Source organism: Lepisosteus oculatus, chromosome 12 (assembly GCF_040954835.1).
Source record: "Lepisosteus oculatus isolate fLepOcu1 chromosome 12, fLepOcu1.hap2, whole genome shotgun sequence".
In the NCBI taxonomy this organism is placed as follows: Eukaryota; Metazoa; Chordata; class Actinopteri; order Semionotiformes; family Lepisosteidae; genus Lepisosteus; species Lepisosteus oculatus.
The window spans coordinates 20,671,945-20,691,075 of record NC_090707.1 but is presented as its reverse complement, the minus strand read 5'-3'; the positions used below and the strand labels follow the sequence as shown (position 1 = coordinate 20,691,075).

The window sequence follows — 19,131 nt, the reverse complement described above, 5'->3', positions numbered from 1 at the left end:
TAAGAAAGCACCCCTCAGCCACCTGGCAGGGAAACCTGTTCCAGATATTCTAGATTTGTATCTCTGATTCATTGCTAAATGTGGAACAGTCCCCTGGATTAACTTTATCTAAACCTTTAGGATCTTATATACTCGAAGACAATCTTTTTCACTTTGTTCAATCTTGAAGAGATTTATCTACTTTAACATGCCCATATATCCCAAGGAATAACCAGGAATCATTCTTATTACTGTTTTTTTTGTTTCCAAGGCTATAATAATAAGGCTATTTGTGGTATAGTGACCAAAGCTGAACACTATATCCTAAGTGAGGCCTTACTAGTAGCTTGCAAAGCTTTAGCATAACCTCTTTAATTCCATAAAATTGGTCACTATATCCCTATATATCCAAGGTGCTTTCCCACACTGTCTTAATGATAACACAGACAAATCTACTTTAACAACATGTATAGCTGAGCATGGAACAAAGTTTGTAAGGTGTTGTTGTTGGGTATGGGGAAAGGAATGTCAACCCCAAACCAAATGGCTATTATTAGCACATGACAGTTATTGCATCCTCTATAGGATCCTGCATTTAGGAATTGATCTAAATATATTTATTTTCAATTTGCCAAACCCTTTTTCCACTTAACATTTAACCTGATGCACATTACGCGGTAGCACAGGATTATTATAAAGGCTGGCACTTGGGAATTCAGCAATTATAACCCAGTAGCAACAACCTACAGGATTTTCCTTCACTAATGGAGAAACATGGTGAAGACAGAGTTCAAGCTTCACGCTGAAGTAAATGGGTATGCTGTGCAGACCTTTGAAGTCTGAAGGTGCACTTTGTTTAGTCCTGTCATGGTTTGGTAGACAAGTGCAGTTGTCAGTGATAGAGAAGAAAACAGGTATGAAATTGAAGACATTTGTAATGATATCTGGGAGTAGTACTAGTGTCATGCCAAGTGGTTAGTACAAGAGGTCAATGCTGATTGTGCATCTGCTACTGCTGTCTCCAGACCTAGTTTAGATTTATGAGTTTCACAGGCCTCTTTCCTCACCGGGGCTTGCTGAGAGAGCTTTACCATCATTTTGATTACATTGAGTCTGGTACAAATTAAACTTTGTGCAAAATGTTCTCCAAATCATATCTTTATGACTGAGTAAAACCACATGTTTAGTCTCAAACTGTACTCCAGCCTTTTGCCCTATACTTTCATTTTGTACTGTATGGCTCTGGATTGCCACCATTCTCATTAGGGGTGAGCTGTTTTATGATGATGGACAGATGGATGTTGTGCTGTTTAAAAAACAAGTGCACAAATTTTCCATCATACTGTTTCATTCCCCTCATGTACTGTAGATGGGGATACTGTAGAATGCTCTCCTGTCTCACTGCCTGTTCAAATAGATAGATACTTTATTGATTCCGTGCAGGAAATTGCAGTGCAACAGCATCTTAACACAGTCAACACAGCACAGTGTAACGAATGATACAATAATAATACAATACATACAATACAATCAGTACAGTCGGTGAGAAGTGCACTAAGAAGAGTTACTCACAGTCCAGAACATACAAAGAACAAACCAGAACAGTACACAAAAGTTGTATTGCACAATATAAATATAAATATAAATGTATTGCACAAGTCCCTGGCATATATTGCACAAAAACAGTTGTAAACGTGAAACCCAGATGTAGCAGAGAGTTTACTGTATAGCTTACGTCCTCTTCCCCATGATGAATGATACCAGGCTGATGATCTCTTTAGCACAGACATATCTGAACTGGATATATGTATGTGCCTGGTCTAATTGGGAAGCTGGGAAGTACAGGTTGCGGCACAGAAATTTGGCACGCTCAGCATCATGGTTCCTCAGACTCAATACACATCTGTACTATGTTTCTTTCTCACTACTTCATATTTATTATCCCACAACATATTTATTGTTCCTGTTGTTATTATTTATTATGTTTTTAATGTACTGTCTACATTGTTTGGTGTTGTCTGTTGTACTGTGAATGTCCCGAGAGATCAGTGCAATTAAGAATTCCAATGTACAGTACATTGGCAATAAACTACTCTACTCTGGACCACAATGTGCCACTCACCATTCTTCACCATTTAGAACAACTAAACTGTAGGCAATACCAGGACTCTAAGTCTGGAATATTCTCCCTCTCACACTGAGTGAATGGATACCGTCAGCACAAAAACATTTTACTTATTTATATGTCAGTAGATTGTTTTTTTTGTATCAAATAAGCAGATCCGGCCAATTTCTGAAAGTTGTTTATGAGTATAGGGTACAAAACATGATTTGGTGAAAGTGCAGATATATTTCTTATAGTTCTGCCAGCACAGTTTTTCAAGATTTGACCTTTTTTTACCTGGTTTATAAACTGAAACATGTCTCAAAGAATCATGACAGCTCAATAATTTACAAACAAGGATCACCTTATTAACATGTTCCAAGCAACCACAATTGTAGAAAGTATAATTATGTTTCTGCTGTACTGCTGGCATGATTTATTTAACATTTCGGTCAGTGAAAGTGCTTATCCCTGTGCTTTTCACCACTCACATTTTCTAGGTCATTGGGTATCGGAGGAAGATAACAATGATGACAAAATGAAAAGCATGTTTAGTTTCAGAATCACATTGTTATATATAGACACAATTAATTGATTTTAGTGTTCAAAGCACTTTTTTCAAAATTGCCAGGCGATCATGTTTTGAAAATTAAATTTACATTTTAAAAAATTTTCATGGTCATACTGCTGTGCAAACTGCAATAATAAATAAAAATGACCAAAGTAGCATATTACCAATCAGAATGAAAGTGTTTTGTGTTTACTGCATGTTGTTTGTAAAGGAATAATACACCAGCCACAGTGCCTTTAATAAGAGTAGATCTTAATTTTAAATCTCATCTCCAATCTGTTGACAAATAATTGCTATATTTCTGGTCCATTTGGAGTGCATGTAGGGATGTAAGGATGTATGGATTTATCTGCAGTTTTTTCACTATGCTACATGTGACTAATCTGCTTGCTGTGTGCAGGACTGTATAAACCCAGATCACATTGTGCCCATCTGGACATGTGGTGCTCAAGAGCTGACTGGTTCTGTAATGCATAACCTTTTGTTCCTACAGTATCTTTCTGAGTCTCATTTTACTGTCTTATGCCAAGAAAGGTTTCTGTACAGATCTCATTTGTAAACATGCTTCCTACTAATTCAGGGAGTCCTGCTGAGATGATGTGTCTGGTTTAACTTTCTAGGTCACTGCATTTTCATTTTTGTGATCAGTACTTATACAGTGGGGATTTTCTTTGTAGAATAACCTTGCATATTGTCAACAGTGGCAACACAAAACATTTTCTTAGCTTTCTCGACTGTCTTCTCAAAGAAGCCTCCTAACATAAGGAGTAGTGAAATCGGTTAGCTCAGAATTCTGCAGGTTAGTCTTCATATTTTTCTGTTGTTGCTGATTTTCCATTTTGATTGATGCTGAAGTCTTGCAGTGGGACAGGCTGCATATCCATAAACTGCTGGGCTTGCAAATACAGCAGGAAAAGTAATCCATATCTCGCCTTCAATTCTGCTACGATACACAGTGGTGCACAAAGAAGCTGATTAGGAATCAAGTTCAGCTAAATTTATAGTTACTGCACCCAATGGAGGCTCAAGAGCAGTTATCTTGCAATACTTCATAAGTATGAAACACTAGTGGGAGCGAGTTCAACATCAGGTTTTACACAATGGCAGATTTAAAGCTCAACTGACAGTCACTCCCTTCTCATATTTGAGTTATAATATACCGTTTCTTTAACTGAGCTGATGCCATGCCATTAAGACATTATATGTACATTATACATATATGTGCAATAAAACATTGGAGAGAGATATTGTAGTTTCTTGCAGAAAAAAATAAATAGTCCCTATTGAAATGTTGATTTGAAACACTGTCACATTTAGACATCTGAGCATGGTATTAAAAATCTGCTGCCAAATGCTGAATTGCCCTGTGACTGATACAATTTTCTTAACAAGAGGCTTACTGTAATCTCCTATTATTCCACATCACTGCAGATTTCTCAGTCCTTCTGTCAGGACAACGTTTCCTGGAGTGTTTAATTTCGGTTATGCCACATCAGTAAAAATATCACACTTTTAATGTGTCCCTATTCAGAGTTGGATTCAGCATCATGAATCATGAAAACATTAACTTAAAAATGAACACCACATTGCATAACGTTACGTTCTAAATACGATGAGGATTTATAAACCTGTGAAATTGCTTGAATTAGGTTTCATGGTAGCTTTATATTATTTTAGAATGTCCACTGCAGATAAAGATCAACACCTTTGTCATTTATTGTTTTAAAAAGGTGTAGGTGTAGTTAATAAGTTAAGTTATAGGTCTATCATTCTGATTAAATAACAGGCAACATACTGTATGCTGCCATCTGCTAGTGACTATTTGGCTTTTATTCAAAGATCAGGATTTTGACTGTAGTGGAAGCGTCTTACCCTAAGCCTGTTTCTGTGTTATAGAAGTTTAAAACTAGTTTAAAATAACAGTTTAAAATATTATCTCACTAGAAGGCTAGAAAACCCATGATATATTTACACATTTAGACTACCAATGCATGTGCTTTGTTTGATAAACTTCCGGATGGCCAGCATCCATTATTTCCAGCAATGATATCCAATCTTTTCTGTCCTTATCTCAATAACTATATATATCTCATATCTGCTAAAAAAGAGAAATGTTCACCTTTGTGAATAACTTTGATTGATTATAAATTCTATAATATATATATATAATATAAATACATATAAGAAACAAGTAATAGGTTTATTCCATGCTGAAAAAAAGAAGAAAGAGAACACAACGTTTCGGCCGGCTCCACGGCCGAAACGTTGTGTTCTCTTTCGTCTTTTTTTCAGCATGGCATAAACCTATTACTTGTTCCTTTGCAGCCTACGCATGCTGACGCAGCTACCCACCATAAATACATATAGTTTATTCTAATAAAAAACATCTGTTTTAATTCTTTTTTTTGCTTAAAACTTACACTTTTTATATCATAGTACAGTCTTTTCAAACACTTAGATGGTCACATTTCATTCTTTCCGTTTGTTTCAAGAAATAACATAGCAAATTTGTAAGAAAACAAGGATAAGAACCTGTTTTCCTGTGGCTAGTTCTGGTCACACTCGGATCACAAAATAATGAATCTGCAGCCCAGAATACTGACAAACCCAATTCATAACCAACATTAGGGAACAGAACACAACACAAGATACACCTGTTATTAAAGGGGCTTACTGTATATAGTTAATTACTAATATTTCGACACATATCGAATCATAACATTAGATCAGCACCTGTTTTATTGTAAATACAGATTTCTTCCTTCATGAAAATTTCTACTGATAAAATATAACTCTAAAATGTATCAGGCAGAAGGGATTTTTTTAAATGTTGTGTCTGTTTCTTTGCTGGGGTTTTCTATTCATGGGTTGTAGTGTTTTCATGTCTGACTGCAATTTTGTAGATAAGGTCAGAGGCTAGGCTTCTTAAGGGGAGTTTTCCTGTGCGGTTATGGAACTTTCCGCTGTGTTGCTTTGTTCTCACGAGTCTTTCATGTGCAACGTTGCAAAATATATGTTGCTACTGTTACCTTTCATACTGTGGGCTCTCAAACCACAAAAGATTCAAAGAATCCTTGGATGCATGGATAACTAAATAGACAGTATAACTTAAAAAAAAGTTTCCTTCAGTTTTAACAGGATTTGTCTAGATTTGTTTCAGCATGAGCATGAGGTGTCTAGGGAATGTCTTCATTTTTCTGCCAACACAGCACATACTGCAGGATGCAGCCATTTATTTCCATCCTTATTAACCATGGAAAAACAAACAAAACCACTTGTCAACTGCTGTTCTTTTGAATATCTTGTCATCTCTCGAGATTTTTATAGTTATTTGTTCTTGAAACACATCTTTCCCTAGCACCATCAAAATGCAAATTAGCAAACTGATGGTGCTCTACATAATTCAATACCTAGTGTGCTTATTAAGTGACCTTACAAAGTCCTGTACCATACTGTATGTGATAGTATGGGTATCCAACATTGTAAATTAAATTACTGAATTTAGATATGTTGGTTACTTATTTGAAAACTTTTTTGAAAAAGCATTACATTAAGGTATTGTATTTACTATAATTAGGGACACAGAACAGTTTAAAAGACTACAAGTTTAAGTTTTGGAAGCAACAAATGAACATTCCTGAATAAACATCCCTTATCTGGTATTGCTTCCAAAATGGAAGAACTTTGGTAGCTTATTCTCTTTCAAAGATTAATTAAAAGGTTGTCCCAAGTTAAATAACAGGTCAGTGCTGTACGTACTGTTTATTTAGGAAAGCTGCAGAGGTGAATAAAGTATGATGTATAGCATTTCAAAGACTTGACTGTTTTGTGTGTACCATAGAGACAATATTAATGACCAGTCAGCTAAAAATAGTTGTTTTAAATAAAAAAATACATAAAAATGCAAATGTCTCCCCTAGGACAGTGACAATGGAGATTTTGTTAATATTATAGATAAATAACTTTTTACAGCAACTATTCTAAACAGGGATTTATATCTCAGTCACACAATGGTTATGGTCATGTTTCCTGAAGACCGATACTTTCTCTCCCTTCAGCTAAACTACTTTTAGCTAACAGGTCCTGAAATGACAATTCCACAACTGAACAGAAGCACCACTCTTGCTGTTCTCTTAAATCGAAAACCTGGCCAAGGGAATTTGATAGGAATCCTGATAGTTAGGAATCCTATTTAATGAGGCCAAATTCTTGTATATATCTTTCTCCCCTTCCAGATGCAACATCATGCAGCCAGTCTGATAATGCTCAAGTAGTTAGCAGTGAACAGTTGAGGGAATTTGCCCAATCTGTGAACCCTAACATAGTGATAAAGAAAGACTGCAAAACGAGAGGAGGTCATTCAATATAGAATTTGCCTGCAGGATATCTGCATGACAGATAAGCTGGAAAAAAGACATTATTTTATTGTCATTCATAAGAATATATGAAAGTTAAGAAATTAGAATTTGTTTGGACTTCCACTCATATTGCGTTATCCACAGCAACAGAAGACTTTTTATTTAATTTCCTTTCATGTTAAAATTGCTTGCAATACTACATTTTATGCTTAAAAAGATCTGTGTATATTGTTTCTCATTGTAGTCTAGGACAATACTCAGTTATTGCAACAGTATAAAACGTAACAGAACAGTTCTGAAAAACAAAAGTGAAAGCCTGTTTTACCAGTGCAGATCGTTCTTTTGGTTTTTGTCAACCTGTCTTGTTAAAATGACATTGCTTCTAAGTTCCTTTTGTGTTGTGCAGGAAAGCAAATCTGTTCACTTTAGTTATGTGGAAACAGCCATGTGAGGCATCAGAGTTTCTTTTAGAGGCTGCAGGTGAAGGTTTGTATTTAGGTGGACTTAGTTTTACCATACATGAATGGTAAGGCCGTCTACACAGATGCTAAGTGCTAAGTCCTAAGGCAAACGGGTGTCCTTTCATTAAGTAATTGAGGAGTAAATCCATTTGATCTGGAGCACTGAAAAGAATGAAGGTGCTCGACAGCTAAAATACTTTCTTAATAGTCTAATTATGTTGTTTGCAACCCCTTCTTTTGAAGAGTCTCAACAGAATATTTTGTGTAGACAAAATCTTCCCGATGAACTATACCATTTTGTTTGGGTGAATATTATAGGAAGTAAAGAGAGTTGTGAGCCGTAGTTATGCCTTACTTAATTATTTCACTCTAGCACTTGATTTCCTCCCTTTGCTTTGCTTAATGTCATAGGATCAAGGTGCGGGATAGTTTATTTTCATTCTTACCTATCCTTCCCATTGACTCTTACATATCAATACATACAATACATTCATCACCCAGGTAAGTAGGGCTCCTGTGTGTGTAGGTTTTCTATGTGTGTATAAGGAAGCTCCAGTGTAAGTGCAGTTTTCTGAAAAGGAGCATCATTGAGCTTTCTGCCTCTTTGTGAATTTCTAGCACAATAAGAAACACATTTTCTGCAGATGTATTTTTCATTGAACCCTCACTGTGGTTAGGCTATAAAGTGGACATGGAGTGGTTACATGACATGAAAGCAATTGAATTTTACTCAACACATGCCTCTTAAAGAATGTACTAAAATATGAATTGTGGCTTCTTTACAGTGTCCAATTTTATGCTGAAAGTGCAAGTCAACGACATTGTGAGTCGGCAGTACCTAAGTCAAGCAGGCGTTGAGGTGTTTGTAAACCATACACGAACCAACTCCGCAGTCACAGAGGAGAATGGAGTGGTGCTGCTCAAAGTTCCTTACAAGCTGGGTCAGACTCTAACTATTGTGGCTAGCATGGATGGCTATATTCTAACACCACTGCCTTGGAAAACTACAAAAATGCCAGGTGAGCACTCTTCCCTGTGAAATGACACAACATGTTTGTTCTTTTATTATGCTTCAACATTATTGAAAGAAGAACCTGGTATAAATCATAAAGAAAACCTGCTGAAATATTCAATACTCTGCTATGAGAATGACTGCTCAGACAGATTGTTCTCAATGTTTGAGAGCCATGCCAACAGTGTTTTCTAAGCAGTCTGTTTTAGTTGTAAGTACTGCCAGTTCCTTTGGCTTCTCACAGGTAAGCACTTAGAATTGTACTAAGGGAGGAAATCAAGCTGTAGAACTGTTTATAAAAATAATTTAACACAGGCAAAAACTATCTTTTGCTTCACTATGTCTTTGTCTTTGTCCATGAAGTAGGTTACAGCTCATCGAACTGCAAGTGTTAACAGGCACAGTGTTGCTTGTCTTTCTGCCTGCTTGAAATAATTGACTCATGCAATAGCTCAGTGGTGTATTTTTTCCCTTTTTGTGTAATCAGGTGTACTCTGGCTTTCAAAGTTCACCATATTTTGAGTGTTCTTGGAGCTTGCCCAGACGTCATGCTGTTAAGAAATCATTACAGTAGTTCAGCTGCATTAAAACGCTTTGTCTTGAAAATACCAGTACTGTTGATAGTGGAATATTGGAAAGTGGTATCTGGCTGTGCAGGGTTTACTACAGAGTGCCAGCACACTCCTTAGCTTGTTTTTTGTAGCTGGTGCTGTGTAGAGGAATACTACAAGACTGCCATCTAGGCATCAGCTAGTGCTATTACACACCTATGTTTTAGAATCTAATCATGCTGAGTTGTATTGTGAGATAATGTCACTGTACATTATGTGCAGTGGATTTAAGGTTTTTTGGAGTTTTAATGGATTCCATTAAGTGCAACAATTATATGCAAATGAAAACAGTGCAATGATGTGTTACATAAAACTAACAGAATTTCCCAGTATCCTGAGGACAAGTTTTTGTGCTTTTGAGTTATGTATTAATAGCAATTCATGTTGTTTCCAGTATTCTCCTCTGTGACACTGTCGCTGTTCCCACAAAACCAAGGTAACATCTGGCTCTTTGAAGATTCTGTGCTGATTACCGGAAAACTGTCTGGTAGGTAAATATTGTACTTTTTGTTCTAAAAATCAGCACTCCATTTTCCAGACCACGATTCCTTTGCTAAATAATTGTAATTGAATATTATTATTAATATATCATGTGTTACATAAACAGGTACACTGTCAATATTTACCAGTGATACCTACAGATGCATAAATGAATCCTAAATAAAAAATCTGAAATATTATTCTAAAAGTTAACAAGTTAACTTGCTTATATAGGAAACTACCAACATTTTGGGTGCTTGTTTTTTCTCTCTGTTTGTAGATACTATGTCGCAGCCTAATGTTCAGTTTCCAAAAAATATACTAAAACTGCCAGGAAACAGCAACATCTCTACTGTGACCGCATATCTGACAGTGCCTCAACTGCCATCAGAAAAGGACTGCTTTCTGTACACTGTAGGGATCCTTATCAACAAATCAGGTGGGCGAAGGTCTTTTCTGCACGTGAGAGAGAAAAAAATGACATTGAAAAGCCCATATAATATTCATGTTTTAACCTGAATGGCAACAATGCATTTTTCTTTTATATTTGATAGAAATAGCATACATTATAATATAATGTAACACTTACGGCCGACAGGCACTGTGTAAGAGCCGGCGTACCAGAGCAGGTGACGTCACCGCCCTTCCCTGTGATAGCAGGACTACAGCTACTGGGCTGTAGAGAGATCTTTCTTTGGCTCACCGGGCTGGGTCCCTGCAGAGAGATGCGGGAGTCCCGGGTTCGAGCCCCCGACGGTGGGGGGCCGACCTAATGCGGCAAGGGCGCCTGCCTGAGCCCCCGTTGCGTTACAATAATATGGGGTGGCATGGTGAAGCAGTGTTTAGCATTGCTGCCGGAGCTGGGGTGATATTTGCGTGAAGTTTGCATGTTTCTCGCTGTGTTTGCATGGGTTTTCACCAAAGATGGGTGAATGGATTCTGGGAAAATTGGCACCGGTGTGAACTTGTGTGTTTATGTCTGTGCGTACCCTGTGACCCTACATATCCTGCCTTGTGCCTGTTGCTTGCCAGGATAGACTCTGGCTTCCCAGAGACCCTGAATAAGATGAACCAGTCAGGAAATACATGGACGCATCATATGACATATGACAAAAATCTTTTAAATATCTCTGCAAGTTTTTTTAGTTTTATTTTTAATTTTCTAAGCCTTTCTTAAATTATTTAGTATAATAATTGATTCATTTCAGGGTACAAGAACATTGAGCTGAACCCCTTGGCTGCAATTAGTATCCAGCTTTTCTCCACTGGGAAAGAAATACAGGTCACTGGTCCCATCCAGATAACACTGCCTCTACCAGACAGCAACCGCATGAGGCCTTTAGATGCTGTACCTGCGTGGGCGTTTGACATGAAAACTGGTAGGTGCCTAATTTACCTGCCAAAATATCTGTAACAGTCTTTGTCTTTTAGGTAAAACAGCCCGTTACATGTAAGAAAAAGTTCATTGACTTGTGGGTGAATAAATAAAAGGTTCCATTGATATCAACAGCAGGCAGTTTCCATTCTGTTCTGGCTGGGAGAAGACTTGTATGAACTCATTCAAGGAAGACTGCCAATAAGAGCATTTATTTTTTGTTTCACAGTGCCATAATAAACTGTGCTGTACAGTTATATTATTACAGCTGTAATTACAATAAAACAATGACAGTATTGGGGATTACCTTCCCAAACTGAATTGTTATCATAATATTAAATATTAACTTAGTGATGTAACTGATATTTTATTTTGTCCTAATTAGAATGAAAAAATACAAAAATTGTAATCGTACTAAAATTGTAATTTACTGCATGAAGGTGAATTATTACTTTATACGACTTTGTAACTGTTTATTTAATATGGTGGTATATAAAAAAAAGTTAACAAAAAATGAAATGCATCACTGATATTGTTATAATTATCAGGAAAATAGAGAATACTAGAAATGACAGAGCGAATTAATTCAGAATTATATACCTGAGCCATTGGTTTAACTAGAGGCACTCGAGTTCTTTGTTCTCCAGCACAATTTTGGTGAAAGGAGTGATACATCACACTGAGGTAAACAAATATTTATTAACAATGACAATAACACACTAAACCACACACATAAACATACAACATACAAGTTACTCTATTTACAAACAAGACTTTCTAAAGGCTTACGCTACGCCCTGACCAACCCCCCAAAAAAACAAAAAACAAGAATTCTATATAACAGCTAACAGGCCAACAAGGGAGATGAATTTACCTTCTAAACTAAAAGGGAATATAACCTATGCTTAAATCGCTCTATAAATCCAGCCGTTACAAAATGAATAGGAAACCTAGCATCATATTCACCTTAATAACCATGAGAGGCCATTTTAAACTTATGAATTCTCTATACATGAAATCAGAGTTTCCTAAAAACAATTGAATGGCAAGGTCTCTTAACAAGGTTCAAATACTCGACTTGAGTCTGGTCTTAAAGACAGACTGGAACAAGGACTTTGTGCCTTCACTGTCTCTTGTCCTCTTTCCTATCCTCTCTCTCTGCTCCTTCTGTTCTCTATCTTTTCCTTTCTGTGGCTGCTTGTCTGTTTTTATCCTCTGTTCCTCAACTATTGATGAATTTTAATCGTTTACCCAGAATTTAATTACCCAAGGTAAACCAGAGTATTCCTTTGATAAGTATGTCTCAGGCCCTCTTCCACTCAGCAGTCACCCAATTTTATTTCTTGCTTTGGAGCACCTGAGAGCTACAAATGTTGACACTAGCTAGATGTTTGACTTTTGCCCCTAGATTCCTAAGATACCTTAACGGCCACTTCCAATATCCTTGACAATATGAATAAAGCAATATGAGAAGCAGTGCTGTTTTGCAGTCCCCAGATGCCAGTGGTGCTTCCAAAAGAAAATGTATTTGAGGATTCCAAATCTTTAGTATTTGTTCATGCATCCATCCATCCTTGATAGTCTATGCATTTGTAAAAAAAAAAAACATTTTACCTGATGTGTGGTCCTTCTTGTTTCTTTACACCAGCCATAGTCATTCCCTTTTCCTTCTCAGGTGCCTGGGTTAACAGAGGTTTGGGCCTTGTAAAAAAAGAAGACAATCGCCTTGTCTGGACGTATGTGGCTCCTCACCTAGGCTACTGGATAGCTGCACCTTTACCTGCAGCAAGAGGTGTGAACACAGCTGTTCTCCAATAGATACTGTCAAGTCTGTATTGTTCACCTACTTTAAATCATGGTTTAAAAATGTTTTCTTTTCCTTTCATGCAAAAGCGTTGAAATTCACCAATAACCAGATTTCTGTTTGTGCAAATCTAGGTTTTATTGGACATGCAACTACTATGGACTTCATCTCATATCATACTTACCTGCTCATGGCCATTCTGGGAGGAACCCTAGTTATTGTTTTTGGATTTTTAACTGTGCTGTTGTGTTACTGTAGGTAAGAGATTGTTTTGCTACATTAAAAACTAATACCCTTTTCAACATTTATTGTTCATTTGAGCATGCATTCTAGAGTTCTGTCTTACAGACATGAAGATTTTGAACAAAATGTCTGTGACAAATAACTAAGTTTTAAAGACATTTTGTCAAGCTTTTGCATTTTTTTAAAGAAAGTGTGTAAACAATACAAATAATTAAATGAAAATTAAGAACTGTGCATTTCAAAATTGGCTGTGTGGGGCTATTTAATTACTGGTCTGCAACAGAATGTTGTAAGTTTCATAAAATCTGATATGGTGATAAATGTTTCTGTTTTTTTTCAGAGGCAGTAGTTATGAGCCCCCAAAGAAGAAAAGGAACATCACTAAAATGGAGGTTTTAAAAAAGGACCAGACCACTTCCACTATAAATGGAAACCGTGATGTTTACTTTAAGGCATCTGGCCGACAAGATGACAAGTCGCATTCTCTGACACCCAGGACTGGCGCTCAAAGAGAAGACTCTGCTGCCTCCAAGCAAAAGGGGAGCTTTAACATCTATGTTGAGGATGTTGGGCTTCCATCTGGCAAGCAATTTGAAAATGTAGGAAATTCAGGCTCAGAAACTAGCAGACATCCACAGCAACCCATCTATGTTAACAGCGCTGAGGCTGTGAGGTCTAAAGAGATGGCAGAACACAAGAGAGTACACCTTGCTTTAAGTGAAAACATGTTTTTCCCAGAAAGATTGGTCCACATTTATAACCAGCCAGTGGCTATTCTGCAGGCCCCAGAGCTTTTCCACACATCAGAACACTTAGCGGCTTGTAAGTCCGCCACTTTGCCTAGAAAGGGTCAGGTAGTTTATGACACAATGATGGAACCAATGAGTAAAGATAGCTACACACAAACATTGCCAAAAATGCCCCTGCTCTCTCATCTACAACAGGAGCCCAGTGAGGAACAGCAGGTCCTTGAAGGTCCTCAGAGTTCAGCGTCTAACCCAGGGACCTGGGGGAGATACAGTAGCCTGCTGGAGTCGGTTTCAGTTCCAGGGACACTGAATGAAGCTGTGGGGATGGGGCCATTCTGCAGTGAACTCCAAGGCATTTCAGAGCAAACACTGCTGGAGCTGTCAAAGGGCAAACCCTCCCCACATCCTAGGGCATGGTTTGTTTCTCTGGAAGGCAAACCGGTAGCGCAGGTGCGCCACTCCTTCATTGACCTCCAGAAAAAGAGAAAACCTGCTGATAGCAACGACACTAGCCTGGACTCCGGAGTGGACATGAATGAGCATCAATCCAATAAAAAATTTGAACGGGAGAAGACCTTTATCAAGGGCATGCCTCACAGCAAAATCCTGTACACAGAAGACCTGGACCTCAGCAGCAGTGAGAGTGGGACCACAGCTGCCTGCACTCCTGAGGATCCATCTCTGAGGAACATTCTAGACAGTGGGAGTGGGCCCATTGGCGAGTCCCAGGCAGAGAAAGAACAGACTGAGGTGCCAAGCGTTCAGGATGAGAGTGAGACACGCTCCACACCACCCCCACGACGTCTAAGGAAAGTCAGGGACAAGGGGAAATCAGACAGCAAAAAGAGCACTTGGCAGATACGAGAGGAAAGGCCACTGATGTCTTTAAACTAGTACCAAATCTTCTGAGGATACCACAAACAAATGGCAAAGGCACATTAAGGTTTAGGGCACAGTTTATCATCTGTTTCAGTTGTTAATGTCCAAGAAAGTGTGACTAAAGGCAATGTTCCAATTCCATCTAGGATTTTAAGCCTACATGTTTACAGTGCTTAAGTGGGTCTGATTCAACAGTTTTGGGCTGTAGAGCATATTTCTGGAAAAGGAGGTGTGATACAGGAGATGTATCTAGTCCTAGTTTGTAAATGTGCTGATCGTCCTAGAGGTTATTCTTTTCCGCCCACACCAGATAGACTGAAATCATTGGCCAGGAGTGTAAATGCATCATTATGACACACTGATGAATAGCTACTCCCAGGCTATTTTATAGCCTGATTTCATTAAAATGAACAAGCTTCTTGTGGGGCTTTACAAATACAGCAACAAATAATGCAGTGATCTAAATGGAGATTAAATACATTTCAAATAGGTTTCTACAGAAAATGTTAACTGATCCCTAACTTGTCTGAATCAATACATTGACGCGGTTGTATCTAAAAAACCCACATCTTGATATATTAGGCTTTTTTACATTAAACTTATGTGACACTGTAAAATGACAAAGTCCTACTAATTGTAAATTTGATTGTACATTTTACCTGTACAGATATGAGTGATCTTCATTTGTTGTTGCTACCTTGTAATTCGAAAAAGCACACTTCAAAAACACAAATCTTCTTATCTTGCTTTTGGCAATCAGTTATATAAAAGTACAAACAAACTGTTATGTCTGGTACGGATTGAAAATATGTCTTAGAAGTTCACCTTTTAAAAAAAAGTGTACTGCACTTCAAAGAGGGAGAAATTATGGTAAAAATTGAGCAATCCTATTCAGAATGAGATTGCTTTCAAGAAGGAAGAGGCTTTCGAAAGCTGTTATAGAATATCCCTTTCGAGATTTGCCATGTCACATGTCGTGAAAACTCTAAAGCAATTTCTTACACATTTCTAAAGCACATAAGGCAACAAAAAATGCTCTTTACAACTACAGGTTTCTCCGTTAGCTTATATTACGAAAAATCATGCAAGCACAAGTAATAAGCAGCACATTTTGGTGTTTGTTGTCATGATACACAGCTTGAGATCTACAACATTTATGGATTTGAAAATGTTATCGTAATTGAATTTTTGTTCCCAAGCCTTCCTTTGGCGATTCCAAATTTGTGAATTCAACAAGCAGTTCATGGAATAAATAATAAGGGATAAGAGAAAACAAAACAACCCAATTATGAATGAGACATTTTCTTTCTTATTTTTATTTTGTACCTTATTGTGTCAACATTGCTTTATGGTGGGTGGATTTTTTAAACAAAATTACTGGTTATGTTCTGAGGTCCTCTCTGTACCAGTAAAATATCAAGCCTGTTCTCTTTAGGCTCTGGACACAGGGCCCATGTCTTTGTTTTCCTTTATTTCTCAAGAAAAATGTTTATAATAAATTAAAATGAGTTTCAGACTTTCACACAATGGGTAAATGATAGATTTGTGCACCTCTTCAGGGTATTTTCTCAAGTAAAACAGGTATTACAGCAGCCATTATTCAGCATTTTTAGTAAAGAGGGAAAAATGCTTGCAGTTCTGTGATCAATGTGTATTAAATCCATTGCCAGAAACTGATTTTCTGTAGGTTGTGTAAATCTAAACGAAGCACTTAAATGATTAAATCAAATGCCATAAATAGTGGATTTCTGTATATGTCTTAATATGTTTCCAATGCAGGCAGTGTATTTAGTATATACAGTATAAGCAATTTAAAAAACATTACGCTTCTCCGTGCTGTCATTTCTTTTGTGTCACTGTGCTTTAACTAAATCTTGTCATGCACCACACTTTGTGATACCGAGATGCACCAATGGTCACTGTTCCCCAAGGATTAGTAACTCATTTTACAATGTCCTTTTACTGTCTGGTTTTGTAAAATAATACTACAGTTGAATAGAAAGAAAAAGAAATGGAGGTATAATACAGTCAGTTTGCCCAAAGTTTTAAAATTACACAGATACATACACATATATATATAATTGTATTACATACAATTGTCACACCAATAAAATACTATAAAATCATGGAACGTACAAAATTATGTAAAAGAACCAAATTATAATATGCACTATAAAAGTAAACTTATTTTCTAGCAAAAGGAGTTTACTAAGCAAAATATTTTCACTGTTTTGAAAATTTACCTTCACATAATTTGGAAGATTTTGTTAATTTTATGCGGACCTAGCTATTACCCAAATGCTGTTAATTGTTGAGATTGTTTAGATATTTTTTTTCTCCTTGATTAAAATTTGACTTTTACTTTCTATCTTTCCTCTACACTTATTCAAATTGTAATATGTTTGTGATGTTTGTGGGATTAATGTTCACCCTATTCCACTTTGGAATAATCTACAAAATTAATTATTTTCCTAATAGTTAAGATAAAAAATGGATCAAACTATATTGTAAAAAATATGGTTCAAATACAGCCTTTGTACTTCTTAGGTATTACTTGTCATATTTCCACTTAGTAAAAAGGAGAAACAGGTTCAAAGACAAATGGGTAAATGCATACTGTATATCTCAAAATTCTGATAAAAATCAAATACTGTACCATTTACCTGCAGCATAACCCTTCTGAACATTCTTTTAAACAGAGGGGTTTAAAAACATATTTTTTCAAATCTTTTTGCCAATTACATTTTTAGAATATTGTTCATGTCTTTCACACAAGCATAATCTGTTATGCGTTATTAGTCAGTTTAGCAATTTAAAAGGGAGATTCAGAAAATGTATAGTCTTTGAAAGTAAAGCACTGCCTATGAATCAAATCTGTCTTAATCTGAGAAGTCCTTTTGTACATTCTAGGAATTATTAATTATATATTTAAAATTAAGCATCTTAAGGGGGAAACTAGCATATTTATGTATTTAAATAGCTACATTTGTCTCTAATGAATTTCCACAAAGTGAGAAATGTTGTATTTGAGGGTGCATGAATGCATGTCTATCATGTGTATTCACCAGAGTTTCATGAGAAGGAAGTTAGATTTTCTTTATGTTCAGTGTTTTTTACCAAAAATCTCATGGTCTGCCTTTTTGTGTATTGTTTGAAACTTTACTATAAATAAAATTTCTTGCCAAAATTTGGTAATTTATCTTTTTATTTTAGTGGCTGTAGCCTAAAGTACAAAGAGAAGTTGTTGAAGTGCTACTGCTATAGGTTATAAATGACAGAGGAGCATACTTGGCTTATTTTGCATTTAGATTTAAAAGACACAACATTTATGTTGTGCCGCATAAATGTATTTTGCATATTACTTATAAAAGACCAGTTTTTCATTTTTCTGCAGTAAATTAGAACCCCCAAGTCCCGATGCTTTGCTGGATAACTTCATTAAAGTATAATTTGAATACAAGCGTGCATCATTATGAAGAATAAAAACTAATTTCTGAAGATGTAGGTAATACAAACATGTGCAAACGTCGAAGAGGGAAATACTTGAAGGTTTAGGTATTTTCCAAGTGCTTCAGTCACTTGTGCCTCCACTGAGAGTTTCAAAAAAGGTAATTACTATAATATACTGGTATGCATGTAAAGTATGTGTATTTCACTCCTTAAGCAATTGTTAAAGTTAAATGATAATTAAGATTCTCTTCCTTTTTGACAGGCTTGTATGATATAATCTGGTTGCTGCTGTTTGATTCAAATCTTTTTGTAAATGACTTTGAAAATATCAATATAACATTTTGATCATACTTAACGTTTTACAGCTCAGACAGAGGTGCACCTTGGACTTCAGCCTGGACTAACCTTAATTGATGGGTCTTAAATCAAGACCTTTATAGAGAGTGAAACCACCAGCTTACTTGCACAGATAAACCTGTAAACCTTGTGCTTGAATACGTCACTAATATCTCTCCATATTAATAGAGCATTTATCCCTGTGACACCTAACTCCTTACGTGTAGATTAATACATGAAGTGTACAGTAACACCATAAAGAACCATTTTGTAGATATTTTGGTGTATTTTTTCTTGTAATTGCTGTCTTAGATACTATATTACATTTCCGTTGTCTGCAATACAGTTAATAAGATGCATAGTTTGCTAATATGTAATACGGCTCAAAACCATATAAGACCAAAAGTCAGTAAACGTGTTTAGATCACGCATTTCAGTCTCCGCCCAAAGACCTCACGATTGTAAAATCGCAATAACTTAAGCAACAGCGAGTTAAGAAAGGAAGTGAAACTGAATCAAATCCGGTAATCGTTTTTATTTGTTTTTATTAAATCAACGATTTAAAAAAATCAAAATTAGGTGGAAAAGATATTTAAATTTTTGAAGAATCCCATAACCCAATTACGCTCTTTATTTCTTAAATTGTTGTACCACACTAGAAACATCTCTTCTGTGACAGGAAATGGCTGTTTCAAACGTAGTGCAAAGCGTGTTACTTT

At 36.5% G+C, this 19,131-nt stretch overlaps 1 protein-coding gene across 8 annotated transcripts in view; it reads left to right on the top strand.

Annotated features, from left to right (window-relative positions):
* The window catches only part of fam171b (family with sequence similarity 171 member B), a 36,049-nt gene that overhangs the window by 3,047 nt on the left and 13,871 nt on the right, over positions 1 to 19,131 (top strand). For all 8 annotated transcript variants that reach the window (XM_069196587.1, XM_069196581.1, XM_069196582.1 and 5 more), the window contains exons 2-8: positions 8,259 to 8,492; positions 9,491 to 9,583; positions 9,857 to 10,015; positions 10,785 to 10,955; positions 12,627 to 12,743; positions 12,890 to 13,013; positions 13,339 to 18,936. In XM_069196587.1, the coding sequence (XP_069052688.1) occupies positions 8,259 to 8,492; positions 9,491 to 9,583; positions 9,857 to 10,015; positions 10,785 to 10,955; positions 12,627 to 12,743; positions 12,890 to 13,013; positions 13,339 to 14,641 (2,201 nt within the window). In that variant the 3' untranslated portion in view covers positions 14,642 to 18,936. The remainder of the gene's footprint in view (positions 1 to 8,258; positions 8,493 to 9,490; positions 9,584 to 9,856; positions 10,016 to 10,784; positions 10,956 to 12,626; positions 12,744 to 12,889; positions 13,014 to 13,338; positions 18,937 to 19,131) is intronic.